Genomic DNA, 17,103 nt, shown 5'->3' with positions numbered 1-17,103 from the left:
ATGACAAAGCTGGGATGCAGTAATGTTAGCAGTAGAACGAGTATGAGTCTTTCAGTGTGAGGGACTGGAAGTCTACTTAGTGCCCAGGCTTTCCTATGAGACTGGTGGCATGTGTAGCTTTCAGCTGTGGGATCCCTGAGTGCTGTGCTGCTCTCCTCATGGCCCTTTTTCCCTTTTCCTTTTGTCCAGTGCCCAGCACAGCATCCCCTCCCGTCTCCAGTGCCTCCAATGATCCAGTGGGCTCTTACTCCATTAACGGGATCCTGGGGATTCCTCGGTCGAATGGCGAGAAGAGGAAACGTGATGAAGGTAGGGGGAGAGGAGAAGTTCATCCTCCCTTTTATATTCTTTGTCCCCATGTACAGGCTCCAATTTCAGGCCAAGGTTTGCAGCTGCTGCAGGGGCTAGATCAGTTTTAGCAACAGAGACCAGTTCCCCACCACTGCCCTGCTGGCTTGGAATTCTCTTCTTCCGAGGCCCTTTCATGACAGGCTGCATCTCCAGACATCTGCTCAACAGGCAGAGAGCCGTCTCCATTGCTGGAGCTGATCCCAAGTTCATTCACTGCTGGAAATGGCTGGAACTGAACTCCCCAGGTGCCAGCAGGTGCCCGGACTTTGAACTGCGGGTAAACATGGTTTCCCCGACTCACTCGTTTAAAAAAAAAATGCTGTCTTGGAGAAGCACCAGCAATGTAGGAATTATTTTCCATTCCCCTTGCAAACAAGTTCCTGCCCTGTGAAGTGCCATGAGCTACATTAGCTGGTGATTATAAGGGCACAGTTTTCAATGGATGGCACTACCACAGCAGTACTGCCATGCTTGCAACAGTCTGAAAGCAGAACAGGTCTTCCGAGTACTGTGGCCCTAAAGCTGTTATCTAAGAATTTCAATAGGGCTCTAAGGAATTAGGATTAAGCCATCTCCCTTTCCTTCCTACCTGCTGGGAAGGACTCAGAGCAAAGTGAAATGAATCAAAAGTTGGAGCCTCAGGTGTAGACAGACTGAGTCAGGATGGGTGGGTGAGATCTTGGTGCTCTTACGGTGGCTTTGTAAACTTTTTTTCCTTAAATCTTGTTCTTTTAATTTGATGCATTCAAAAATTCAGGGTAGTGACCTTTTCTAAGAGTAGTGCCTGACCAGTTTGTTCAGTACAGCCCTGCCTTCAGTATGTTGTTTTCCACTGTTGCCTGTTGCATGGGGACAACCTCTTAGCAGCACTGGTGGGTCAGTGTGCTGTGTGTGCTGTAAGCCCCAGACTGCGTGGTACAAGAGAGCATGAGGGTTCTTTGTGTGATATGTGGTGAGAAGAGAAAGTTCTTCTGAGAGAGATGCTGTATTTTGGGAGTTTGCTAGTGATTTTCTCAGCATTGGTTCTGGTGAGCTTTACATCTGCAAGTTTTTGATCCAAATAAGCACAGTAATTCTAAGGAAAAAAAAAAAAGGCAGTGATCGTGACCCCTTTCTTCCTAATACAAGGTGAAACTAGAGGCAAGGACCCAATCTAGCTCCTGTTAAATGGGAAGATTTTTGCTGATGTCATTGGAAATTGGATCAGGCCCCAGAGGAAGATCCATTTCCCAGCTAGATGGCAGTAGGGCCCAGCTAAGAGAAAAGTGTAGCAATGGAAGGGCTGAGTCAATGCATCAAAGTCAAAAAATGTCAGGAATAAGAGAGTGCAAACATTACAAACCCCTCCAGCATTTCCCATCATTACATATACAGCAAATAGTGACATTTCAAACTCAGTGACAAGTTTCTTTAATGTTTGTGCAAATCTCTTGGCAGTTATTTGGAGTTTTATTGAACCCCACCTCTCACACAGTCCAGAGTGGTGATCACCAGCTCTCAACATGGGGCCTCCATATCTCATTTTGAAATGAAGCAGTTCATTTGGCTTTGGTGACCATTCTTTCCAAATACCTGCAAAGATCATGCCACTTTAGATGCAGCCACACAGTCACTTTCAGCCTCAGAACCTGAGCTTTTCTGGAGCAGTACAATTAAACACAGAAACAATAGAGCAGCTGTCTAAGACTGTGACAATTCACAATAATATACTGACAGTAGGAACAACTCTCTGCTGTTGTCTGTCCTTAATTCATCCCAGATTTGATTTATGAAGGGCAAGCAATACTCTGCAACTCTCTGCTGTTGGCCAAGAGCCCATGTATCGGAATCAAAACAGTATCAGACAATCCTGGAGACGTTGCTTGTCTTTAGTTCTCCAGAGTTTTAGGCAGCAGTTACATGACAAAGCTGCAAGTACCTTAGAGAACAGGCTTCCTCTTGCCATCCCAGGTACCTCCTTCAAGGAGATAGCGCACTCCTGTCCCAGAGAAACCTTGCATGGGAACCCCTGCCAGCTGCTGAACACCCTTAGCCAAGGGTTGAGTTATCTGGGCTCACACTGGCCTTAAGAAATGCTGAAAGACATTATCACTTTGCAGGGTTGGGTCCTAAGGCTAGAAGGGTCCATGGGGGCATTTGCACAACCAGTGACCTGCACTCACTCCTGGGAAATCTCCCCTATAGCAGTGATGACTCTTGTTGCTCCTAGCTGAGATGGGGATTAGCAAAGCCTGGCAAGAAATCCAGTGCAGGTATTTCTTTCATGCTCTTGCTGAATACATACACCTCCTCAGTATTTCCCAGGGCTTCTGAGCACTGTTCTGTTCCAGTTTCTTAACTGCAGGGTTTATTCTCATGTTGAAAAGCCCTTATGCGCTCCCAACACACATCTGCTTCCCAGCATTTTGGGGATGGCTCTTCCCTAAAGAAGGCAGAAGAACCAGCACTGCTGTCTCTTTTCTTTCCGCTCTGTTGGACCAGCTCTGCTTCAAGGATTCCTCTGTGAGGAATGCAGTTCAGCAGAAAAGGGGAAGTACCAAGCTGCTCCTGAATCCCTGGTTCTGAAAACCTTGTTAGCAACCTCTGTGGTGGCTGAGGCGAACAGGGTGGGAGAAAGACAGAGGAGCCTCTATCTGAGCACACCCCCTCCCCCAGGTCCTCCTTGCTGCAGCTGGTGCCTACATTAGACAGTAGCTCAGATGATTAAGAAGAGGAAAGATAATTATGTGTCAAGATGATGTAGCAGAACTCCCGAGTTGGACAGAAGGAGCCAGACGGATGCATGAGGTGGGCTCAGCGATGGACGCTGACAGCCAGGTGTGAACCTCACAGGGAGTTAGAGGGAAAAGGGAAAATCCCAACCTACCAAATCTGCTGGTTACAACTGCAAGGGTAGCCTGGGAAGACTATGGCAGTGAGAGAGCTAGCAGGAAGGTAGCTCTGAGTGTCTACTAGTCACAACAGGGAACTGTCAGATCACAAGTCTTCCCCCAGAACTCAGTGTGTCTTCCTCAGGTGAGTGCCTAGGAAGGATGGTCAGGATTTGCCCTGTTGAGCCTATGCATTCCTTTTGTTTCCATTTTTGATGAGTGGCTGTAAACCCTCTGACTTACAGACAAAGCAGAGAGTTGGTCTTCTATGATTATAAAAATAATTTGGCTGAAAAAGTTCACCACCACTTGTCTAGCACAGCGTGTGCCACTTCATGCAGTCTATGAGCACTGCCAATACTGATGTTATTTCCCTCTGACCTTCCCCACCATTTACACACACCATCTTCTAGAGGCAGAAGTGGCCCTGCAGCATGTAATGACTTTCCCAAGACCACTGGGTCTTGCTGCAGCTGGAAACAGGAATTCCTGGCTCTTCACAATCCTAACGTTGTAATACGCTGTGATAGCAAGCTAAGCTCAGCAGGGTCATTGTCAGACTAAGGAGCAGCAATAAGAAGTCCAGAAGAATAAAGGAGAAAAATAATATGCAAATATTTCTGTTGTTGCATAACCCCATATCCTTTAGTTGATAGCTAAAAGGAGGAGAACGGGGATAGCTTGGAAGCACTAACAAAAAATAAGTATCATTCATACTGTAGTCTTGAGTACTGTGTAAGGAGAAAAAGGGAGAGATGAAGAGAAAGAGAAGAATGGATAGATAGATGGACAGATAGATGGACAGATAATTAGAAAATATGAAAACAGTAAAACAGTATTTCAAACTGTCTTTGCACGCCACAGGATCTCCAGCTGGGTGAAGCTTGGGATCTTTACAAAACACTCTTGCTAGAGATTAGAGATAGCTCTTTCTCTCCATACCAGTCTACAGACTTCCTCTATAGACCCAAATTCTCATTTGGGATTTGTCTTCCAGTGAGGCTGGTGCTGTAACATTCTCAGCATCATTAATCTTGGTCCCTGACAGTATCTGAAGTATTTGACAGCATTACTGGCAATAATATCTGCAGTGCTGACAATGGCAGAGATAATATCCCCCAGTATTATTGGCATTAGCAGGGATCATATCTGCAGCCTGTTATTGGTGGGAGCAGACATAATGTGTCCAGTATTATTAGTATCAGTAGTAATAAAACTCATAGGCTTGTTAATACGATCAGTGCTAATATCAGCAGTAGGTTTGTGGGAGAGGAGGGGATGGAGTGATTGCTACTGTAAATGGCAATAATACTCGGGCTGTTTGCAGTAAAGGAATCCCCAGTGGAGATGGGGGAGCAAACGTGAGAAAGCAAAAGTTCCTCCTTTCCTTTCTTCACCTGGGGATCTGATGATCAGACTGATTTACACTGAAGTAAGCAATGCAGGACTACGTCAGTGCAGGAGGACAGTAAAGGGTCACCAACATTTTGGCAGGTCTGTGATGGTGATGTTTTCCAAAGAGTGTTAGTTCTATCAGTGCAAGTAGTTCACTGTACACTTCAAAAAGGGGTTGAGCTATGCAGAATAGGGTGCTGCCTACTAGCAGTGGGAGCACTTACACTGTTAGTCATGTAGCTGCAGGACAGTCAGCATAACTGCCCTTCTCATTGGTGCTACACACACAGTTTTCTGCCATTACCACAACACCTCTACTGAGAAGCACTGCTTTTGTTATAGGTGGCTTTCTCTTCCCTCACTCCAGATGGGAGGGCAGGGGTTTGGCAGTGTTCAGCTTGGGAATTCTCCTGCCTGGACATGATCTCATTTTCCTACAAGGAAAGCAGAAATGTCTCCTTCAGGTGGAGCGTGAGGCAGGGAGATCTACAGCAGTCCCAGTACTGAAAGTCATGTTTTTCTAAATACTGCCCCAGGACATATATTGTCTTGAAGAAATTCAGTTGTTTAAGTGAAAAGTAGTGCAGAAAGATGTGTAATGTGTTCAAGAAGGTCTGAAGTTGTGAGCAGATACACAGCAGCTGTGTGTCACTGCAACTGTGATCCTATTTGTGCTGTTCAGAGTGCCAATGACAATAAAATTTCGGAAATGTAGGTGTGACATTTCAGGTGACTTTGTGTCATTGTCAGCGCCATCAGTATATGTTTGCAGGCAGTGTGGCTGTGGTTATCATATTGTAACTGTACCACTACAGGTTGGGGGTTTGTGATACTAACGATGAGATTAACTGTATCAGTGCTTGCTATGCTGCCCCATTACACTCGAGGCCATTTCACTCTTCACAGGTGGTTGTGAATTGTTTCTGGTGGTATGCCTGCGTCATTGCATACAGTAATGTTGTTTTGATGTAATTGTTGGTACACTGGTGCAGGCTGTACTGTGTTGTGATTGCAATTCATATAGTTGTTACTGCAGCTGACATAATGTATTGACGACAACGGACTGTCACCTGGCCACGAGTGAAGTCAATACAGCTATGTCACTGCAGTGCTGCATTGAGAACTGTGTGTTTTCACAAAGTATGACCATACTGTTCCACAGCATACTGGGGTTGTTTCAGGACATACAGTATGCTTATGCTGTCATCTGCAGGACGATGATGCTTTACCAGTGCTGTAGTTGTACTAGGGCAGAGAGGTCTAGCCCTTAACTGTCCTGTAGGGAAATACACTCATTTTCTCGTGCTGCCTGCATACATTCACAAAGAGTATGAGTGAGTTATTTCACTTGACTGTATCATGGCACCTGATGTATGTTCATCTCTGGGCATATTAGATTTATAATTGTTCTCCCAAAACTGTTGCATTGTTGAGGACAAGAGAATGTGTTTGGACCCCCTCAGGTAACACAACAGCACTGCTGTCTGTGCTGTGGCTGTGTTGTTCCATGCTGTGATTTCTTGTCACCACAGCTGATCTGTTTGCGTTATTCTATATGATTGCTTTATTGCAGGTCAGCCATAGTCTTAATGACACTGGAGACACATGCAGTTACATTGCTCCAGGTGCTAACCCCATGTTCCAACCATCACACGCATGGTTGTAGGGTGTGCACCCAGCAGTTTATGGCTGTGCACATGGAGTGAGCCGTTTCTGGAGTGCTTCATGCTCCCACAGTGTCTTCCTCCTACTTTCCCTGGGACTGTGTTGTTGCATGCAGTGTAGCTGAGTTTCCAGCATGCAGTGATGGTGTATCACTGCAAAGCAGTGGTCACAGGGGCCATCCAGTCTCACTGTGACTATACACATAAATGTGGGTAACACTCCTTCAATTCTAGATGAAAATGTAAATTGAAGAGGGACTTTATTCTCAGCAGCCACTCACTTCTCCCTCTGGAGGGTCTTTGGCTGGTGAGACTCCTAGAAGCACATAAGAAAGGTACCTGCTACTCATCCTGCACCTCTCTAAATAAACTGCAGGAGGATGGTAAGAAAAGGGAGAGTATGTGTGGGAAAAGAGAGGAGGGGGAAACCAGATAAAAGAGAGGATGATGAATAAGCGGCACAGCACTATCAGAAATGTGGGCTGGAGGTCAATCTGTAAGCAAGAGAAACCGTATGTATGTGTGTCTGCACACATCCTGGGAGTTTGGGGGTACGTATTGCTCAGGAGCACTTCAGGTAAGGGAGAGTTAACAGCTTACATCACAGAAAGCAGTTTGGACAGAATGCTCTGCTTCTAAAGCTTACAGTGCTGCTTAGTTTGGCAGGGTTTGGTACTAACTGAAGACAAGCTGGTCTGGCTTCAGCTGCATTTGTGTGCATCTCTGCTTATGTATTTGTGTCTCTAGAAATGCATGCCTCTTTGTTTTTGTATTTCTGTGTTAGAATCCCTTATCTGTGCTTATATACTGGAGTGAGTGGCAGGTTGGACCCATATTTTTGTGCATGCCTATGGAGACCTGGAAAATGTGTATGTTAAGCTGTGTATAATATTGCCTAGTAGAAGAATACATTCTGTGGATCATATGGATGTCTGGGCATGTATGGCTCAGTATTAGTGCTATGTATTTTGATGAATGCCAGGTATTTGTATTCACATTTGGAGTATATATGTGAATGTTGTATATTTGTATGTATATTCTGTGTGTATGTGTTGTTACATACTTGGAGTATCACTGTATCTTTGTGGTTGCTGGATATGAATATGTAGCCTGTTAGTGCTGTGCACTTCTGTATATAGTTTGTACAGATGTGTATTTGCATTGGGGTTATATATTTATGTGTTTGTTGTATATATATATATATCTTGATTGTTCTTGCTTGTGACAAGGTTGTTTATTTATGTAAATAGTGTGTATTTATTCACATAATTTAATTTTTTTATCTGTGAATTTAAGGAATTGACTTGGAGTTCCAGGTTTTTGTTTAGTTAGTGTCTGTATATTTTTGTAAGTTATTTATTTATTCAGAAATTACATGTAATTGACACACACCTGCATTAGTACCTCCTTGTGTCCCAGTCCACATTCTTGTGTCTTTAAATGTTATTGGCTAGATTGCATGAGTCTTACCTATGCACAGAGCTTTCCTTTAAGTTTATTTGGGTGAGTGCCACGGATGTGTGCTTATCTGACTGTTTATTTATAGATATTTAATTTGTGGTTAGATCTTCCACTTTGACTCATTTCTGAGAGGGGCTGCTGCAGCTAATGTGTCAGCAGGAGTCAGGCAGCGACAGCTCCTCACAGTGCCTCTGCCTATTCTGCTTTCCACCTGAGCAGAACCTGCTCCAGAGCTTGGCTGGTGCCTGTCTCTGCATCCTCTTGCTCACTCTAGATGAGTTGTACACTGGGTCTTTCCCGCATTCAGGGAGGTGACTTGCATTTTTGCATGGTTGTAAGGAGCATGGGAGTAGGAGGGAGCATGGTGCCTGGGTCCTTGAGGATCCCAGGTTAATGCACAGTGGATGACAGAATAAACTGCTAAAAGGATCAGGAATAGCTAGCAGTGTGCAGGCAAATGGTATTTTAGAGACTTGTTGGTGGCTGGTATAACAGTGCATCAGGGTGCCATGACAGAGGAAGACAGGGATGACACTATTTTGAGGTCAAATGACATGGCAATGAGACATAAAGGCAATACTGCTATGAAATTCAGGTGACATGGCACTGAGGCACAACAGGGACCAAGGTGACATGCCGAAGACCGAGGCTGATCTATTAGAAAAGGGAAGGCTGTGAAACCTCCACTGAGACTCAGCTGAATGAGGCACAGGAGAACAGGAGGAGCAGGGTGAAAAGATCGAAGGTAAATCAGTGGCCTGTACCATGGCTGTAGGAGCCAGGTCACTGGCAGTGTGGGACATGCAGTGTCTCCACAAGGAGATCAGCTGCATCACAAAATCACAGAACTGCTAGGATTGGAAGGGACCTCTGGAGATCATCTAGTCCAACCCCTGCATCCTGGTGTGAAGAGCTGGGGTAGTCTGTTAGCAGTGGCTGTTCACATCACAGTGATGGAGAGCAGGGATAACACAGTGATGACATCAAGTGATGGACATATCCTGTGACGGTAGCCATGGACCATAGGGACTGTGTGGGCAGGGGCACTATTCCCAGTTGTTGGAAAAACAAAGAACCTAACGGGCAGTAAAACAAAAACAAAGGAGACTTGGAAGCACCTGACAGCACTAATTCATCACAGCCCAAGATTTTTTTTTCCCCCTCATGTTCCCATTATATTTGTTTGTAAAAGTGGAAATCAATTTTGAAGGTAATTTTCTGGAAAGAATGGAAGGAAGGTGGGAGGGCCGGATAAGGCAGAGATGGCAAGAGGAAAAAAAAATTTAGGCCAGGCACAGCCCAGGGGCAGCTCTTGGCAAGGTGAAAGAAAATTGCATATTCAATCTCCATCCATGAATCTCCCTCGCTGCTGCCCGCCTCCTGCTCGAAAACAATGAAGGCTTTCTCCCCTGCGCTGCACAACGCCCGAGTATCAGCGCTCAGTTTAACTTCAGGGTCATTAATTCACCTGATTATTGCAGGAGAGGAGAGGGTTGCAGAGGCATCCGTTCTAAAGAGCCCCCCCTTAGCTCATCCTTTGATTAGTTTGGGGTGGGGGGAGTTGAGATAATGTGTTGTCTTGGACTCAGTTTAAAATGGGAGGGGTTGAAGAGGGGGTGGAAGGAGGTAGAGGTGGAAAGGGGAAGATGTGGCCCGGCTTGCTGTGGAAGGGAGGGTTGGAAAGCAGTCATTCTTGCATCCCTCTGCTGTGGTGTTATTGCAAATTAAAAGTAGCATGTTCCACTCCGTAGCTATCTTTCATGGAGGGGAGGGGCATGGGTATATGTCGGCATGGGGATTGGGGGGGGAATCTTATCATTGCTTCTTCAGCAGCCCAGCGTAGTGTCACCCTGTGAGGTGACATTTGAATTTACAATTCCGCTGAGAAAAGCCATTAATTCACAAATTAACATTTCTCCCTCTCTCTCTCTAGCTCTCTCTCTCTTCCTCTCTCTCTCTCTCTCTCATGGATGTGCAAGCAATTGAAAAGACAAAGGAAATAGCCTTAAGGAAGAGACTTTACTGCTACTCTGTGCAGAGATTGCTACTACTGCTTCTAGATAGATAAACCAATTACCTGAGCTGCTCTGCTCATGGCAGCCTGCTATTACCTCCTTTTGTAGAGCTGACTCCATTGCTGGATTACACTCTGTGTATCTCATTAATGTAAACCAGCACAATACTGGGTACTGTCCCTGACCCTTCTTGCCAGAGCCCATTGCTCTACAGTGGAAGAGGGAAGTGCGAGAGGAGTGAAGAGCAGAGGTGATGGTAGGCACAATGTACTTCCTAATGCACAGGGACCAGGCCACACAGAGAACCTGCTTAGAAATACCTGTGTTGAGCTTAAAAGAGAGATGGGAGCTTCCCTTTTATAGAGGAGACAGCATGACATTAACCCTGGTCTCTTCCATGTCTTGGTGAGTGGTGAGCTCTGAGAGTGATGCACAAGAGCACCAGGTATGGGCAGCCACTTACAGACCAATTCTCAGCATTACTCTGAGTATGAAATAGAAATATGCATAATGGTAGACAGATGCGGAAGTGTGAGTATAAATGCTGTGTATACATAGCTATAGGCAGATGTAGCTGACTGCACCCAGGAGCTGACTCACAGAGGTACGCAACAAACCTCAGAATAAGAAGCAAAAGTAAGCACTCTATCTTACAGACTGAGAGGGTCAGATTTCTCTGTAGTGCAACACCACTGCAAGCCAGTCAGTGGTGCCTGTGGAGATGTTCTTGTCAAAGCCTGGATGCTACTTCCACACAGCCGCCAGTCCTGTTCTGATTCCCTTTTGTTGCACTCTCTTGCCATGTTCTTTCTCACATGCTTCTGCTGTCACTGCTGCTATGGGTGCTTGGACAGCACATGTGTACAGTACACACACAGAGGCACTCAGCTGCTTGCTGATGTCAGCCCAGGCACACATGTGTGTCACTAGCAGCCCTGCCTGTGTATATTCACACCCCTGTGAATGGCTCCAAGCCTGCCTGCTGGGGTGCACACTGGCCAGCAGCTTTCTGAGCACCTTCTGGTCCTCTCTGCAGACAGCCTTGTAGGAATATGCCTGATTACTCCTGTCCTTTAGCTGAGTCACACAGCTATGTGTGTTTAGGGAGAAAATGTCCTAGCAGTGTGGTTTACGTAAAGGCTCGCATGTTCATCTTTGCTCACAAAGCATCCTACCTATATTGAATTGAACAGAAATGTTCACCAACAGGTTTTTCACCCCATAAGGGTTTATTAGGCCCTGTTCAATCCATTCTCCTGGCTTTCATGAAGGGCAGAATCTTACAGGGGGCATTTCTCTGTGTAGAAGAAAAGATCAGAACTGCTGTTTCTAGAAACCTGGTCTCCACATGCTCAGCACATGGAGTACAAGTCTTTCCTCAGCACTGCCTCAGCTTCTTAAACCTTCCAAAAAAATTATCCTCTTAACAACAGCATCTGCCTCTCTTGCATTCCCTGTGCCCCACACCGTGCACAGCACATGGCTGGGAGCAGCATCCTGCAGCCAGTGCTGGAAGACGGATCATGATCAGTGGAGGAATCAGCAGGCAGTGCCAGTAATTCAAACCATCCTGACCGTTCAGTGAACCTGAACCTGCTGACCTTGACAGCACTACACAGCAGCGGCCTCAGGAATCCCAACCTTTAGAGAGTCACTGGTGGAGGATGGCTTCTGCTCCCTCCCTTTCCTTCTCTCCATCTCTCTTTACAATCACATCCTAGCAGCCAAGGGGGCCCAACAGTCAACCCCCAGTGCACCAATTAGCTCCTAATTTGGCTATCTCTGCACTCCCATGTCTATGTCAATGTAATGTTAAGCATCGCTTGCTGCTCATAGATGTAAATCATTCCTGTAGAGGAGTGTCTTCTTGTGCTAAAGAAAAACTCTAAGCACCTTGTTCTCAGTCTGGGCCAGAGAGAAGCCCATCCTTCTCCCAGAATGAGGGCTGCTGCTGCTTGGACGGAAAGCAGGAGCTCTTTGCTTCCCTAAGTGATAGCATCGGATCCTCCAGCCTTGCTTCACTGGATCCCAGGGGGGAAGCAACAAGATCTTACCAAGTGATTAGCGTGTGGGAATCCTGGCTGGATAGATGAGGGGCACAGAGGCAACCCAAGTGAAAGGGAGAGCAAAAAAAAAAAAAAACAAACCAATTTTGCTTCATTTTGTCACCAGAACTTGCATTAAAGAAAAATGCAGTTTGTGAACATTTTAAGACCCTTCCAAGGAGTACTGGATTTCCTTTAGCTACCTCGGTAGCTGCAAAGCAGGACCTGAAACAAACAGCATTTTGTGTTGGCCTGCAGAGGCTAGGCTAAGCTCTAAGACCTTGCATATGGAGGACAACTCTGTTTACAGTAGGTGGCCTGAAAGAAGCAGTTACAGATACCTATGTGTCTATCAAGACACAGCAGATATGTCTGTCTTCTGTCTCCATCCATAATTCTCTGAAGGTGATTTTTACATGCATCAATCAAATAACACTTTGAATAGGTGTAAAATACAATTCACTCCATTTCAAGTCTTTTAAAATGCCAGAGTTTGTCAAGTGCCCTAAAAATAATGCCTAGTTCCACATTTCTCCCTGGCTTTTTCTTCATCCATCTGAGCATCCTACTGCTTATATCCCATCAGGTTCAAGGTACAAAGTCCTCTTCCCACACAGGTCAACAGCTATGGGAAAACACACAGGGGCAGAGTGCCAGAACAGGAGCTAGGCCATGGGTATCAATATTTGCAGTAAGATATGGAGTAGGTTAGGATTTCTTTCTCTCACTGGCTCTCCCTTTTTTGGGAGCTCAGAGATGTTATTCTGCTTTACAGCTAGGGGATCTGCATCGCAATAGGTTTGTAGGTGTCTGATTAAACCTTAAAGAGGTAATCATTGTGTATGAAATGTCCATCAAGTCTTCAGTGTCTTCTAGTCCTCCCTTAGATGCTTTAGAAAAGGCTGTTATAAAGGACAGGTACACCTCCGTTCTTGGTTTCCCAAAGGAGCTGTTGTTTTTTGCTTTATGTTTCGGCATCTAGTATAGGAAGAGGCAGGCCCTGAACAGAAGAGTTGACTTTGCAAGCAGATCAGAACTAGAGTTTGGGACAACTTTACCAAATCCAAGCAAATTAAAAACCAAAAAACCAAAACCTTCCTTAGCTAATCCTCAAAGACACTTATGGCCCCTCTCTGCACAGCTTCTTGTTTGTGAAGCTGATTGCTAACTGTGACTGGGCCCCCTCTTGTTTGGGGACTACCTCTTACAATTTGGAACACATCTCCAACATACATCTTACAGAGGTCGTATCAGTATAGGTTCCTTCATTTACCAATAACGGCCTTTTCATGAGGTCATGCAGAAAGATGCAAAATACTCTATTAATGATTTACAATTATTATAGGAATGTGCATGCAAAAAAAAAGAGTTAGCAAGGTGGCAGTCTGAGCAGATTGCTGCATATTTCAAGCCAGTAGCTCTTTCATTGCATGGCATTCTGCAATTACCCATCCTGTACCATGTATTGTTTATTAACCTTCCCATTCTTAAGATCTCATTTACCACTGAAATGTGGCTGACTCTCAGGTGGACCATGGCAGATGTTGAACAATACAGAGCAGCAACTGTGAAATTTTGCTGTGCCATGTCCAAATGAAACCACAGGAGAATTAAGATATGCTGTGGGTAATCACTCAGGCTGGATTTTGTTCAGGACAGCCAGGTTAATGTCTGCACTCTTGCAAAAAATGCCATGGGAATTTTAATGACTCTGAATGATTGGAGCCTTTGTTTTATGGCACGTCAAAAATGGCAGCTCTAAAAACACTCTGCTTGAGCACTGGTTTAGTGCTGACTCAGAAGAGCTTCCAGTAACATGATTCACTAGCATCTGGCTGAGGGGCAGGCACAGCCTTCTTTGACTTGTGAGGTTAAAGTAAAAGAGTGTATGAGGGGAAAATAAGGCAGAATTAAAGGAAGGGGAAGTCTAGAGAAAGGGAAATGTAAGGAAAGGAGGTATTAAGAGGCATGTTAGTGGGGGACCAAGCCAATGGAGCCCAGTAGGAATTCATATTTTCCAGACAGTGCATTAGAGGTATCCACAGCCTGATCCAGTTCTGCTGAGCCCTAGCACTGGTGGCCTCTCAGGTGCCAGTGTGCTCCACTGGAACCTCAAGGATCTCCCAGAAGCTAGGATATGGGTCTGGATGGGGACAGCCCAGCTCTGTGCTCCCTCCCTTGTCTCTAGCGGCCCTGATAGCAGTGTTGATTTGCATGTCAGGCAAAGCACTGCTTGAGAGGAAAAAAAACCCTCCAAGTGTGGCGGTGTCAGCGCTCGCTGTTGTTCGACAGTGTAAAATTAAATTAATAAAGCCCCCAACACAGGAAAACATAACAGGAAATTAATGGCCTTTACTGTCGCTCTGATGCAGTCATTTGCAACCCTGCTTTCCGCACCAAAGACTTCATAAATGCAAGCAGTTTCTCTAAACAAGCATAGTTAGGGCTGCATGCGATGTAATTTTTTGCATTGCTTCTGTCCTTTGGAGCTAACAAAAGCCACTCTTTTTTATGTGCTCACAAAGGGGGATTCTGCCAAGAAGCAGCTCCCCAACAAATGGGCTTAGGAAGATGAGGGGTGAGAGCTAAGTCATGCCAGTGATGCTAAGAACATCTTCGGCCCTGGCAGAGGGAACAGCACAGCTCCTGGTGCCCCGCTTCCCTGCGGCAGCAGGTCTCCCTGAGGGCTCTGTGCTAAAGGCAGCATTACAGACACCACAACAGCATAAACCAGGGTAACCCTTCTGATAACTTTCATGACGTGTACGTCAGTATAACCACTGAATGCAAGAGACTTACAGATTTACACTAACTAGAGGGTCTGGCCCGCTGTATGACAGTGCTGCTTGCTACCCTGCCAATACGAACAAAGCAAGTGTATTGTGTGCTGGAGGCAGCTGCATCTCTATCTGGCTAACAGTCAAGCCTAATAGTGCTAGCAAGATATGGGACCTACACTCTGTCCCTCATTACAATGGTATAAATCCCCAGTGCCTCTTCTGACGTAAGGAAATCGTGTATCTCCAACAACCTGGCTGAGAGCAGAGTATGTCCACTCACCTCCAGCTTACCCAAAGGTCACAAAGCTGTGCTGATTGCTTGCACAGAAGCCACCACCTTAGACTACCCAGACCCACACCTCGTCTGTACACCCATACGTGCTGTATGTAGTACATGCTGCACACACCTCTGAGGCAGCTGCTTGCATCCTAACACCTGGAAAGGCCTTGACTGATATATTCAGTGAGGCCGGACATACAAAACCTAACACACAAACCTATATCTGTTCAGACTTAGTTTCCCAGATGCTCTGGGCTGAATTTGCAATCATACACTTAGATGCTGTAGTAAATACATATGATTTTCATACGCATACACACACTCGTTTCCTTAAATGCACTTTGCATGCTCGCATGATAATCCAAGACAGATCCGAGTACACACTTCATTACACATTTGCACACACAATTCATTTCATTTACATTCTCATTGAGCATTGCCATTTTGCTCATGTAAGCCCTGCATTTAAAGCTGCACTGCCCATTCCTGCTTCATCTGAGGTGCTCTGTCATACACAACCCCTGTGTCAAAAGCACTGCAGACCCCAGCTGTCAGGCTCCAGCACACATCCCACTCTTTGGTCAGGCACGCTCACTTCCCTGCATGAGCAGCCTTCTCTGCTCACCGATTCCTCATCAGAGCTATACCCTCATTTCAGAACGTAAATTCCCTTTGTTTCTGAGCCTTTCTGCTCTGAGCCTGAGCATGTAACAAATACACACAGTTCATGTGTTGCTGACACACTTAAATTACAGAGACACACTGATCAGCACAATACCATCAGTTAGCATACTCAGCTTCAGGCTTACAGATTCCCTTGAGGCAAATGGACACAGGAATCTGAACAACTGTAGAGTTCACGAAGGCAGATACACTTCCTTGAGGTGATATTACTCCAGCATTCGTCTCCCACTACAGCTACTTCTTCAGGATACTGTAAATAACCTGAACTTGTACTGTATCTTCTTTCACTACCACAGTATAGATCCCTGGTAACACTCCTTCTCTTTGCACTGCTGAACCTTGCCAGCCCCTTCCATGCTCTGTCATCAATATCCTGCACTCATTTGGGATCCTTTCCATCTGAATTCAAGGTTCATCTTTCTACTCCCCGTTCAGTTACAAAAATCAAATGCCCTGCCAATTCTTGCAGCATTACTACATGCTGAACTACAGAACTGACCCATCTGGAGATGACACCTTCTTTCATGCTGCCCAAAGGGCTGCAAAACGTCTTCTGGAAGGAAGTGTAAACCAAATTTTACAGCCTTCCTCTTCTAAACCCTACTGAGTTGGCAAGAAAGTTGCACAGGTGAAAAGATCTCCAGATTAAGGCTGCCAGTGCTTGCCCTTGTCCCTAGTGTGGGGAGTACAGTATTAGTTTAATAATCATTGAGGATACAAATGGAGTCTCTAGACACATTGTGACAACCAGGCTGGATCAGCTTGTGCAGACCAGGACACCAGGACCAGATACTTCTGAAAATAGGTGATCAGCTCCCTCAGCCAGGTCTTTCTCCTTGATCTCTCCCTTGGTTGGCGTCAGCGATGCAGGAGGTCTGCTATTCCCAGCAGGAGCTTGATGCCAGGGTCTGAAGACCAGATCTGATAGCACTGGGCTCCTGGCTGACCCGTGCCGAATGCATGTGAAGGTCTGCACAGGGCTGGCTGCCGTGAATAACAAGCACTGGCTATCGATCGCGTTCTGTACTCGGCCCAGCCGATAGAAGGTAATTAATGACTCCATTTGCCTCAGTACTGAGGAGAACAATTGAGTTTGAAACTGCAACAACTGGCGGTGCAGGGAAAGCCCCCCTGGGATGGCCAGGAAAGCTGCCTGACAGGCCTGGGCTGCATGGGGACATGAGAAAACATCAGAGGGGGAAAAAAGGGAAGGGAAATCGGACAAAGGAAAAGAGCAGTCTTAACACAAAGAGTGACTTGGGAAAGGGCAGCACATGTAGCCATGAGTGCCCACAGGGTGGGACAGGGCTGCTCTAGGTAAAGCACTGCAGCAGGGACAGTGACAAAGGCAGGCTGCAGGAGAGGACAGGGTTGTCCCCCTGGCACAGAGGGATGGCACTGCAGCAGCCAGCTCAGCACCGCTGTGTTAGACAGATGCATTTCCCTTGGAGGCTTTGACAATTAGATGTGTTCTGCTGTGTCACCTGGCTGGCAGTTCTCATGCCAGTCACATTTGCTTTTATTATGACTGTGATTTTTACTGATAGTGCTGTAAGGC

General features: G+C 45.9%; 1 protein-coding gene and 1 long non-coding RNA gene across 14 annotated transcripts in view; one reads left to right on the top strand and one right to left on the bottom strand.

Annotated features, from left to right (window-relative positions):
* LOC134157633 (uncharacterized) overlaps positions 1 to 17,103 on the bottom strand; it is a 146,769-nt gene that overhangs the window by 27,503 nt on the left and 102,163 nt on the right. The window lies entirely within an intron of this gene.
* Positions 1 to 17,103, top strand: part of PAX2 (paired box 2) — a 99,504-nt gene that overhangs the window by 47,881 nt on the left and 34,520 nt on the right. For 11 of the 13 annotated variants that reach the window (XM_062606770.1, XM_062606769.1, XM_062606767.1 and 8 more), the window contains one exon: positions 190 to 309. The exons of the other annotated variants lie outside the window; for them this stretch is intronic. In XM_062606770.1, coding sequence (XP_062462754.1) covers positions 190 to 309 — 120 coding nt within the window. The remainder of the gene's footprint in view (positions 1 to 189; positions 310 to 17,103) is intronic. 13 annotated transcript variants of the gene reach the window in all.

The sequence above is a fragment of the Pezoporus occidentalis genome, unplaced genomic scaffold, assembly GCF_034315485.1.
Source record: "Pezoporus occidentalis ecotype Australia unplaced genomic scaffold, CSIRO_AGI_Poc_V1 ctg98, whole genome shotgun sequence".
NCBI lineage: Eukaryota > Metazoa > Chordata > Aves > Psittaciformes > Psittacidae > Pezoporus > Pezoporus occidentalis.
This window is presented reverse-complemented; position numbering and strand designations above follow the sequence as displayed.